This window comes from Culex pipiens, chromosome 1 (assembly GCF_016801865.2).
Source record: "Culex pipiens pallens isolate TS chromosome 1, TS_CPP_V2, whole genome shotgun sequence".
NCBI classification, from domain to species: Eukaryota; Metazoa; Arthropoda; class Insecta; order Diptera; family Culicidae; genus Culex; species Culex pipiens.
The window spans coordinates 27,126,578-27,139,485 of record NC_068937.1 but is presented as its reverse complement, the minus strand read 5'-3'; the positions used below and the strand labels follow the sequence as shown (position 1 = coordinate 27,139,485).

General features: G+C 36.7%; 1 protein-coding gene across 2 annotated transcripts in view; it reads right to left on the bottom strand.

The window, feature by feature from the left end:
- The window catches only part of LOC120413322 (guanine nucleotide-releasing factor 2), a 116,837-nt gene extending 104,330 nt beyond the window's left edge, over positions 1 to 12,507 (bottom strand). Inside the window, exons 1-2 of one of the 2 annotated variants that reach the window (XM_039574093.2) lie at positions 12,143 to 12,507; positions 11,584 to 12,080 (exon numbers count right to left, since the gene is read on the bottom strand). In XM_039574093.2, the coding sequence (XP_039430027.1) occupies positions 11,584 to 11,668 (85 nt within the window). In that variant the 5' untranslated portion in view covers positions 11,669 to 12,080; positions 12,143 to 12,507. The remainder of the gene's footprint in view (positions 1 to 11,583; positions 12,081 to 12,142) is intronic. The other variant, XM_052711629.1, reaches the window with a different exon arrangement.
- Positions 12,508 to 12,908: the final 401 nt, after the last annotated feature.

Here is a 12,908-nt window from a genome sequence, read left to right as displayed (position 1 = left end):
ACACATTTCCAGAGGTAAAATTACATCTTTTTTCTGACATAAAAGATGTACCCCTTCCCAGATGTAATATTACCATGATTTTTTTTCTGTGTAAGTTTACTCCATATCAGAGGTGACATAAAAGATGTACTCCTTCAAACATGTACGAGTATCATTTTTTTACTGTGTAATATATAATGCATTTTCCTATCATTTTTTTAATTAAAATTTTGAAATTTTGGCTTGAGCCAAGGAAACAAAACTATGGAAAATATTTGCATCAGCCTTTCAATTATTTGAAGACTTCAATACTTTGAAATCTTCCGAAGATCGAAGTAGGTTGCGCGGCCGGTCGGACGCAAATTTTTCGACTCGTGTCATTTTATGAACTTTTTCGGTTTTTTTTCTATCTGCTCGAGTAAAAACATAGTAATTCGGACGGTTTGTGGATGTTGCGGAACCCGGTGCGCGCCCGTTGGAAGAGAAGAAAAGTACTTCGCCGGAAGGAGATTGTCTACGTTCGCGGTAAGAGCAGCTTTCTGCCGGATGCCGATAGCACGGTGCTCAAAATACCATTATTATGAAAAAAAAATGCAATCCGAGATTTTGGGGTCTATCGATTCCTTACACCATAGCGCATCTCTGTGCAAAAAATAAAAACATTCGCTGATTTTTGTTTCGAGATACAGCCCTTTTAAGATGTTACATCCGATTTTCAATAAGAAAACCAAAACAATCAATACAATTTTAGCATTTCAAAGAATATGCATTTCGAGATAATGATGTTTTTTGCTTCATATGACTGTCAAGTATCTCTGGGCCAAGTTTCAGAAGGTTTGCTGATGAAAGTGCTGAAATTGTATTGATATTATGGATTTTCTTTGAAAAAATCGGAAATAACATTATAAAATGGCTGTATCTCGAGAACTACATCAGCAAACCTTCTGAAACTTGATCCAGAGATACTTGACAGTCTTATAAAGCAAAAAATATCATTAACTCGAAATGCATATTCTTTGAAATGCTAAAATTGTATTGATTGTTTTGGTTTTCTTATTGAAAATCGGATGTAACATCTTAAAAGGGCTGTATCTCGAAAACTACATCAGCGAATATTTTTATTTTTTGCACAGAGATGCGCTATGGTGTAAGGAATCGATAGACCCCAAAATCTCGGATTGCATATTTTTTTCATAATAACGGTATTTTGAGCACCGTGGATAGCCATCAAGTTCTGGTCCAAGATCGTCTCGACCCTTGAGGAGGCCCAGTAGAAGCTGGCCAACTTGTACAAGTTCATGGAGCTGTCTGACAGGAACATCTCGGAGGGACTGCGGGAAAATACTGCGGACGGGGAATCGGAACAATTCAAGAATGAAGCTTTTCAATGTTTTCCATGATCATCAAAATTGAAGATATGAAAATTTTTCGGAAGACTCCGTTGTTTGGTGAGACCTTTCCTTTTTAATACAGGTAACTCTTTCACTCATTCTGACATATTTACAATTCATTGAATACAAACCACGCCAATCTTATAAGATACGCGGTAGGGTGTTCCCTCGGTAGTTCGCTGTGAGTTGTGGAGTGCCTGCTTCTCTAATGAAGGTTCGACTAAGGGGGCATGTTTATTAATTTCTCGTCGCTCCATACCCTCAGTGACGTGATAGGGGCAAGGGCGTCTATGCGAAGTGTCCCTACATCCGCTACAAATTTCCGGCGCTTGGGGAGGGAAGAGGGAGCCTTTTTTATCTATACGCCGGTATTTGTAGAACTAAAATTCGTGCAAAAAAACTTATGCACGTGGGTGTACAGATTACGGAGTAAAAGATAATCGAATTGTTCACCTAGCGCTCACATGTGTTCCGGGACCAAGTCGCTTGCGAAAACACAAATGAAAACTCCTCCTCTGTTATCTCCTTCAAAAGCCTTTAACAATGAAAGTGTTACCAACTGATTACAGCAGATCCCAGATCAGATTAGCTCCAGTACGATTGAAACCGCAATCAACTGGTAACCGAATCCTCTCACCATTTATCATCCCACACACACACATTTCGAGCCTCACCCTGGTGAGATACGGAGAGGCGTGCTAAACTGGTCCGATTACACGTGAATCAGTGCGTCGTCCTCGTCGTCTTCTTCTTCTCCACTGTTGGAAGTGGACCTGACTGGTCTAGTCCAGCCCAAGTACCACCAAGTCTGTTGTCATTACACCCCCTGGTAGATTAAGTGCGGAGGTTGTTCAGACTGCGACGATGATTCATGGTTTGAACAAGCTCCTCCCGGAGAGAGGTGTCCTGTTTCTTCGTTTCGGTCGACGACATCGAGTCAGGTGTAGGGTTTCTGGTCGTCGTTTTCCCTGCTCCATATTCGGGCTCGTAACAGGTCCACCTCTCATCCCACATGCAGTCGTCTTGTTCTGGTTAGTCACGTTTGCCATTTTTGGGGCAACTTTCCATGAATCATGCATTCATGCATTCTTAAACTCTTAAACTAACAATTTTTCGTCCAAACCAAGAAACCAACAAAGTGTTATGGGCTTAGTCTTTCATGTAACTTTGTATGGCAGCAAGTTAACTGAACGACGACCAAAAAAAAAGTAACCACCAGTGCGTAGCCAAAGAAAAACGTTGAAAATTGAATCAAAGCTGTGCGCATAACGCCGAACCACATTCACCGGAGCGAATTCCCGGGGGCGGCGGCGTTTTTTTGTGATCCATTTTTTCTTCCTGTGTTATTTTTTTCATTTGCTTCTTTTCTTGTTGTTTAGAGTTATATTAGAAGGAAATGCGTTGCACTTGGTCATGTTGGGGGTGTGTTTTAATAAACAACGCAAACATCGAGGAATTGAACGCTGTTTTTGCTAAATGGTACACATTATCTAATGTGACTTGTAGCTCTTACGTCAAGGTTGAACATTTACATGATCGAAGCGCCTCATGGGGCTAGCCAATTTTTGAATTAATAACTAAAAATAACCTGGCTTTAATGATCTATTGAACATTAAAATTCAATTTGCTCACTTTCAGGCTGACATTTGTAAGAAGCACTTTGTTTTTTAAATGACAATTTTAAACGAAACATTTTTTTTTTTGCTTTTTTTTTAAGACGTACATAGACATCACGCCATGGCTGAAGGAGATTATTGTTGCAAATCAATGTTAAACAATTTCTTCGTGGACAGGACGCTTAAGATGTCCTTTTCAAATATCTGTGACATGGAAAATATTTTAACCTGAAAATTTTAATTTATTTTAATTTTAAAATTTTATATTCTTTAAAAAGGAGGTGCACGATACTTCGTGAATCTTCACCTAAAACGAAGCTTTATGGATGATCTTTCGCCTCCATCAAAATATATGAAAAAAAACATAAAATATATTAAAAAACAAATATCGACAAGTCAAATATTTTCTAGGTCACAAATATTTCATTTTTTTAAGGTACATTGATTTGCAATGATTATCACTTTCCGTCATATTGGCGTGAGACATACAGTATGAGAAAATTCGTACCAGTTGATAATTATTTGATTCAGTTTTTATTATAATACTTGAAAAATAAATTTCAATCCTATATTTTGTTCTATACATTTTTTATTAGTTCATTTTTGTACTGAATTCTTGAGATTTGTTCAACGATAATTTGCAACGATATCAAAATAGTTTACTTAAAAACAACATCAACATCAACAATCAATGATTATTTCAATTTTTTTGCAACTTCTGTTGACATTTTTTGTTAGTTTCAATTATTTTAAATGCAACACTTTGATTTCTTGTACTCAGTCATAAATAAAATGCGCATGTTGAGTTTCAAGTAAGAGATTGTTATTATTGTTGATTATTTGTTACAAAAGTTAAACTGTCAGTGACTCTTTTTCGATCTGCAAAAACAGTGATTACTATTTATAATCTTTTTATGTACCTCGTAATTTTTTCCTAAAAAATTATTTAACAAAAAACCTCTAAGACATTCGCTATCGGGGTAAAAGATGACTTTGTGTGTACTTTTTTCAGAAATAACTGGATGAAATTTGGTCAAATTTGAGTTGAAAGGGCACATAAATGTAGTCTGACTACATAACCAATATTTTTTTTATTATTTTTTGAGTTATGATACTACATACTTGGATAAAAGGTTATCATTTAGTGATTATAGTGTAATAACCCAATTAGAGCTTTTCAATCACAATAAAAAGCTTCAAATACATAATGGCATCTGATGAATCAATTAAAAATATAAGTTGTTTTGTAAATTAAGCTGTTATACAGGAAATACTGAACAATAAAAAAAAACATATTTTTCTTGAATTTAAGATAACTCCGGCTCCGACTCCGACTCCGGGTTATCAGAAATCTCCGGCTCCGACTCCGACTCCGACTCCAGCTCATGAAATTTAGCCGACTCCGGCTCCGACTCCGACTCCAGCCGTTCGAGTTTTGACGACTCCGACTCTGACTCCGACTCCAGGCTTCCCAAAAAGACCCGACTCCACCGACTCCGGCTCCGACTCCGACTCCACAGCCCTGCTTTTTAGGGTTGCAGCATAAATTTCATTTTAAAAAAAATCACACTTCAATGTTTCTTTAGCTAAGTTTTTTTTTATACAGTCCAGACTCGATTATCCAAAGGCCTTGGAAAAAAATCACTTTACATAATCGAATCACATTTTTGTTTCTTACATATGATTGTTGAGCCCATAAACTATGCAAATTTTGAGAAAATGCAGTTTGTAATTCAAAAAAACAATCAACTATTTGGCTAAAACGTGGATGCAGATCTCGAATTAGGCGTTAAAAGCAAGAAAATAAAAAAAAAACTCCAAAACATTTGTTTGTACAAGATTTGATTAAGTCGCATACAAATCTTCGGATAATCAAACTTGGAATAAACGAAACTTCGAATAATCGAAACTTCGGATAATCGAGTCTGGACTGTATAAGCTGTCATATTGTCATACTCCAAAATTCTGAAATTCTTAAATTATAAAATTCTTAAACTCTAAAATTTAATGATTTTCTTTTTCAAAATATTTTTTTATAATTTTCGACTATTTGATTATTTTTTTAATTTAAAGCACTTAAATTGTCTTATTATAAACTATTTTTTAGGTAGTAAATGGTCTTAATATCCAAAAATACACCGTAAGAATACATTTATTAAGTTTATTTTAGATACCGATGAAAATGAAAAATACTTTTTTCGTGCTATGAAAAGGCGGTCAAAATTTATGTGGCCGTGTTGCCGATTTTATGAAAAAAAAATATATTTCTATCAAAACAATGTAAATGGGCCAATGTAAAGTGCTGCTGCTCATTTCTAATGTAAAAATCAAATGTCGTGAGCAGGATAGACTCTTTGTTAACACTTCGACATTGGCCATCGCCATTGTCGGAAAAATTCTGAAAAAATACTTTGCATTGACTTATTTTTTTAAGAGATTGAAATATTATTTTCGAGGAAAAGGTGTCTTGGTGTCTTCTGTAAAGTTGCAGGTTTTGACTAGAACTTTTCAGAAAAAAAAGTTATACGGACAAATAAATTTCCCATTGTTTTTATATGACGTCACTGAAAGTTTAATTTCTAAAAAAAATGTTTATTGACATAGGACTATGTCTTTACTTACTATATTGGGGGGCCAGTTCAGAAATTCGATCCAAAGCGTCACTTTTAAGCGTTAAAAAAGGGGACATTTTGAACGCTTATATCTTGTTTCCCTGTGAATCAATCCAGATGGTTGGACCACCAATCGAAAGAGGAAGACTTCAGCTATTGTTTAACTACATAGATAGTCTGACTAAACATAGTTAAAGCACTTAAAACATGCAATCAAAATGAGTAATTTTTCAGTACAAATCGGACAGATGACCAATCAGAGCGAGCGTATGCATTCGAGACCGCGCCCCTTTTGTGCCGTTCTCCGGCTGTGCCGCTATTTAAGCAGAAAATTTCGCAAAAGCAAGTCACTTTGGAACGAGGACTCGAACTGTGCACGTCGGGCCGGCGCGGAGCAGCAGCAGCAGCGGCCAATAGAAGAGGACCAGCAACCAGAAGGAAGAACCACCGGCAGCAGAAGGAGGAAATTCGAGCGAAGCGGAGGCGTGGAAGTCGCTATGATGCGGCGGTTTTCATGAAAAATGGCCAATTCGACAGTGGTGGCCAAAACCAGGAGTGGCCGGTGGCCTCAAAGAAGGTTCCCCCGGGGCCTGGGGGGACATTTACAGAAACATACGAGTTGTGGCACTATGGGTATCAAAATTCATGGTTTTTGATACTGAACATAATAATGGCCATTTTGACAGTAGTGGCCACAACCTGGAGTGGCCGGTGCCCTCAAAGAAGGTTCCCCCGGGGCCTGGGGGGACATTTACAGAAACATACGAGTTGTGGCAATATGGGTATCAAAATTCATGGTTTTTTATACTGAACATAATAATGGCCATTTCGTCAGTAGTGGCCACAACCTGGAGTGGCCGGTGCCCTCAAAGAAGGTTCCCCCGGGGCCTGGGGGGACATTTACAGAAACATACGAGTTGTGGCAATATGGGTATCAAAATTCATGGTTTTTTATACTGAACATAATAATGGCCATTTCGTCAGTAGTGGCCACAACCTGGAGTGGCCGGTGCCCTCAAAGAAGGTTCCCCCGGGGCCTGGGGGGACATTTACAGAAACATACGAGTTGTGGCAATATGGGTATCAAAATTCATGGTTTTTGATACTGAACATAATAATGGCCATTTTGACAGTAGTGGCCACAACCTGGAGTGGCCGGTGCCCTCAAAGAAGGTTCCCCCGGGGCCTGGGGGGACATTTACAGAAACATACGAGTTGTGGCACTATGGGTATCAAAATTCATGGTTTTTGATACTGAACATAATAATGGCCATTTTGACAGTAGTGGCCACAACCTGGAGTGGCCGGTGCCCTCAAAGAAGGTTCCCCCGGGGCCTGGGGGGACATTTACAGAAACATACGAGTTGTGGCACTATGGGTATCAAAATTCATGGTTTTTTATACTGAACATAATAATGGCCATTTCGACAGTAGTGGCCACAACCTGGAGTGGCCGGTGCCCTTAAAGCAGGTTCCCCCGGGGCCCGGAGGACTTTTTACAGAACCATACGAGTTGTGGCATATTGGTATCAAAATTCATGGTTTTTGATACTGTACATGAAAATTGACATTCCGACAGTAGTGGCCACAACCTGGAGTGACCGGTGATCTCAAAGCAGGTTTCCCCGGGGCCCGGAGGTCTTTAACAGAACCATACGAGTTGTGGCAATATGGATATCAAAATTCATGGTTTTTGATACTGAACATGAAAATTGACATTTCGACCGTAGTGGCCACAACCTGGAGTGGCCGGTGCCCTCATAGAAGGTTCACCTTGGGAGAACATTTATGACAATTTTGCCGACAAATCTATGAAACAAAATAAAATAATCTTATTTCAGATTTCACTAGCAATCCAAAAACACATTCAAATTGTTTGGTCCTATGTCTTTCGGTTATGTCTCTGACATACCATCTTGAACTTTTTTTTTTTATGTGATTGTGAGTTATATCTTTTACTTTAGAGTTTTAGAAATTGAAAAATCCTTGAACCAGAGATATGATTTTTTGGAAAAATTGTGTAAAAAATATTGTCAATCAAAATTCAAAAAGTTTTTCTAGATGCTAATTTAAATTTGTTGGGTTTTCAAATTAGCCATTTTAAGATATTTTTTCGATCTTTTTTTTGCAATTTTAAAATACTTTATAAAATATTTTCGAAAAACTGAGAAAATGTCCTACAATTTCAATGTAAGGCTTTGTAAATCGAACTGCTGGTTGTTTCAACTAGCGATATCTCGGAAACTGATGTTTCGATTTACAATTTTTTCTAAAATGAAACTTTAGCGAAATTTTACGCTTTTTTTAATAAAATAATTTCTAAATTATAGATTCCTGATTTTTTTTTCAGAGAGCTGAATAAACTCATTTTTGACATTTCAAAATGTTAGTTTAACACGATTACTAGGCTTAGTGATTTTTCACACTCAAAAATTGCCAATTTCACGGGGACCTCAATTTTAAATCACCAAATTTCACGCAAAATTCAGCCAAAATTAGTAAAATAGTTTGAATTTTCTGCGACAATTAGGTTTACATCTCTCTTTTCAAAAACTGAATTTAAAATCAATAGGCAAAAATCGAAATTTTTATAGGAGATCGAAATTTTTATAAAAAAAAAATAATAGACTTAACTTTCACGGAAATCATCCACCCAAGGCCGATGCAAATATTTAAAAAAGTTTTTGTCCCTCGGCCCTGGCCGAGGTCAAGGGGGGGGGGCAAAAAAATAAAAAAATATAAAAATTTAAATAACAAGCCATAGTCTACACATTTAAATGAAAAATGTGTTTTAAAATGCATTTTACACTTGTTCAGTTGTTTTACAATCATTAGTTTTCAAAAAATCTAAGATCTGACAAAAACAAAAATTGTATCGAAAAAAAAGATTTTGCATCGAAAATTTTCAAAAAATCTTAAGATTTTTTAATAAACCTAAACATGCTAAAAATGATTTAAAACGCAGAAGAATGTATTATAATTTGATTTCAGCTGGTTGCACTTGAATTTTCATTAAAATTTTGAAGTTTATTGTAAAAATTTTTTTTTGCCCCCTGATTTTTCGGGCCAATTTTGAAGGGGGGGGGGTGACAAAAACTTTTAAAAATATTTGTACCAGCCTAATCAAATATCGTTAAAACTTAACCGGACTCAGAAAAAATATGCAATATTTTTAAAAGGCTATTTCAAAGTTAAAAAATACTCTTTATTTTATTTTGAATAAAACGAAGCTTTATTCGTTTAATTTCTTTTAAAATTATACCTTTCAAGTAAAATACATAGTAGTAAAGTTTTTACTACAACGGATCAAAAAAATACTGAATTAAGTAAGTTTTTCAATAAACCGAACAATTCTTCAAATGGTTCAAGTTTTTCAATTTAAAACTAATAAAATTTACCCAAATAGTCTTTATGATTGTAATATTTATTATAATGTTATTTAAAAAAAAAATGACGAAATTGATAAATCTCAATACACTAATCCTATATTAGTAATTGAACAAGGGTATTCACTCACTTAATTCTACAGTAGTTCTTAAGATTATTTTTATTCTTTTTTGAGTTTGATAAATATTTTGAGAAAAATCGTTACAGTTTCATACAAACATAACATTTCACGGGATTCCGCGGAAAAAGACAAATTTCGCGGATTTCACGCTGTCCGCGAAATCGTGAAATTTCACTAACCCTAACGATTACCAAAAATGTGTTTTTTTCGCATACACACAGTGCAAAATCAAATAAAAATATTAAATGTTAAAATATTAAATATTAAACATCTATGCCATTTCTGCACAGCAAATTTTGTATTGCCATTTCAGTAAAATGAATAACTGATTGCGATTCATTTCATTGAATTAGGTTGCTTAACAATTACATTGGTGCAGTTCCTATCCTGAGCGAAGATATGGACTACCTTTCAACAGCTGATTTGTTCGAAACGGGGAGAGAGTTTACTGGTACTAAGGAGAACTAATTGGACAGAGACGGAAAAAATGCAAAATAACCTTCGAAATAGCTGATAAGATGTGGGATAGTTAGAGGAAAGGATGCATAACTTATTCTAATATCACAGCTCAAGGGGACAACTGCTGCAGCAGGGGATTGACTGAGGTGGCGCACCCCATCCAGAACTTCGGTACTTTTGACATATTGTTTGGATGCTGCTGAGAGAAGATTCTCTTCAAATGTGTAGATTGATGAAATAAATGTATAAATAACAGTAGGGGAGCTGGGGGTAAGACGGCCAGGCGGGGTAAGACGGCCACCCCACTGTTTTAATAAGTATACTAATGAATATTACTAAAATGTTCAGCAATACTGTTCCTCATGCTAAATAATGCATATGGAGTCACCTTTGCCAGAAATATTGTTTGAAATAGTATAAAAATAGCTCAAAATAAACAAATAATTTTTGAGCTTGAAACTGGATGTAATTTTGATGAATTACAACTTAGGCATTTTTGTTAAATAACAATATGTTTTCCTGTCTTCAAATATTTTTTCACGTTAAATTGAAGTTTTCTCTAGATTATGTCTCTCGAAAAAGTTCAAAAAATGCGATGAACTGTTTACAAAAAATGTTTAAAAAAATAATTTATTTGGGGGCAAGACGGCCACCTCCTCCGGGGGTAAGACGGCCACCCGTAATTTGTAGATTTTATTTGATATAGGTTATATTTTTGACGGTTTTTGACTATTAAGACATATTTGTAGATAAAGGAAAAGCATTTTCAATAAAACTATCAAAATTTAATCAAAATGCTGTTAACTACCGTTTCGACAACATTCTTTACTGTGATATAGCAAAACTCATTGAATAGTATGAAATCCTATCAAACTTTTCATAAAAATCGCTTATTTAATATTGTTTACATAATTTTGATTTGCTTATTCTAATCGAAATACACTAACTATTTTTTTTTTTGTATCAAATTGTGTTTGTTTTGTAGTAAAAAATCATAGTTTTTCATAAAATGTGGTCTCAATAATATGAAATTCACTGAGCCAAAATATGAAATTTTTTAAACAGCATTTTTCTTCACATTTGAAACCTGATTTTTTTCAACCAAAATAGTTATGATGTTCAGAGAAGTCTGTTGAACCAACCATGTAGGTGTTTGGGTGGATTTAGCAAAGTTATTAAGTTAATTTATAGCACTGGCCGTCTTACCCCACATGGGTGGCCGTCTTACCCCGCGTATTTCATATATATACGATTTCAATTATTTTTTTAAAATTGCTGAAAAGTATTGAAAATTGGTTTTTAGACCAACTAATTTATGTCATTTCTATAATGGACTAGTAGTAGAACAATATGTACGTAATTTGAGATCAAAATAATCTGTTGTGTAAATTTTATTAGACTTCTCCCTTAGGGTGGCCGTCTTACCCCCATCTCCTCTACTGGAAACACTTTTTATGGCACGCAAAATCAAATTTTGATTACTGAAATAATAGCAGCGATTGCTGAATCCTCAGCAAAGGGTCTGTCAAAATAATTTGACGTTTCTTTTGCTGAAATTTCATTTTATTTGGATACCATTTTACTGAAATTACATTAAACTATCAGTCAATGTGGCAAATGTCAGCTAACTGAGAATTCAGTAAAATCTCAATTACTGAATCGTTTATTAAAAATGAATTTGATGAAAATTCAGTAAAACTTTACTGAATTCAAGCGAAAAAAATTGATGTGTGAGTTGAAAACTAAATCACCAAAATCCGTAACCCCAGAACTCATCGCTGTCTAACGCATCATAACTAAAAACATATCTCAACGCGCGATAAGCTTGTTTGCCCAACACTGACCCATCAACATAAAACTCAGCGTTTCAGCAGCATAATTTCAGCACAGCCGAACTTTAGAACATTCTCTCAAGTGGACGCGACCCGCATCTATGTAGCAGCTGATGATTTGCCTGTAGAGATTACCAAACAACGAGTAGGGGGCGCTCTTGAGATAGAGGATTGTAAATCACTCACCATTTAGGTTGGTGCTGCTGGGGGTGGTTCCGCCTGGTCCCGTCGACGCCGGAGCGCTGGACCGCTCGCCCTTTGGTGTGGCCATGATGATCGGTTTTATATCCGGTGTTGAAACTGGTGATTGCTGATTCTGATGGCGGTATTCGTTCTAGCTACATAGGTTTATCCGTTCCTGGATGTAGTAGAACTTTGAATTTTTCTTTTTTTTTTTCTCACTTTTGGTACAGACTTCTTCACTATCACTTCCGTTGAGGAAACTCTCAGCACTCTTTCCTAGGAATCACATACAACTCTCTTACACATGTCGTTCGCCATTCATTGCTTCACATCTGGGCATCGCACACCCCCGCTGACTCTGACTCGTAACTCGTTGAGGGGCCCCCGGGGAAGAAGCCGCCAGCCAAGCTTCCTGCCCAAAACTCACACTCTCACAAGACTTGGACTTTTGAGAGCTTTATTCCCGTGCAATAAATCTGCGGACGACCGTGTGACCTTTTCTGCAAAAGAAAAACGGAAATCTCAGCTTCCGGCCAACCCCTTTCGGAAGCAAGTGCACTACCCGGAGCGGTGGATATTCTAGCACTATATCTGTGTATATGACTTTAAGCTGGCACAACACACACACTCACTCCAGACCGGAGCCTCTCCGAGAAGGGCGCGCGCACACACGCACTTTTTCTCCGCCAAGGGGTTTCGGGGTCCACTTTTTTTTTTGTTTGTTGGCTGGAATTCTAACCAGACAGCGATTCCCGTTCAGCATCCGACCGGGCGCGGTGATCTCCAGTTGGTGGCACTTCCGCCCAGTCCGGCGATCATTTTGACGCACTTTTCAACCGAACGCGACCGCACTTTGGGAGGACTTTTCAACTTTTTCCTGGCGAACCGACCGAAAAATCTTGTATGTAAATTATTTTCATCTTCTCGAATACAAACTATGCCAAGAGAGGACGGGTGTTTACTCGAGGTGGGTTCTAATCGATGGATTAATCTACTTGGAGAAATCACTGAGAAAGAAACATCAACGACTGAATTCCTAATAAAAACTATCCTTAAAACATGCTTGAAATTACCTTAAAAGCTAAACTTAATTCAAAAATGATTATTCTAACAAAAATGTTTTATAAACACCCATTCTAACTTGTTCTGGTAGCTCGATGACGCAAAAAATCGACCAAGAGAGAGGAAAACCTACCAAATAAGGAGAGCGAGAGAAACCGGAGAAGCGACTTGTCCCTTGAAGCAACGCGAAACGTCAACAAGTTCCTAATGCAGCAATTTTGGTTAAGTATACAGAACTATTGAAACTAAATCGTAGAGGTCCCTTA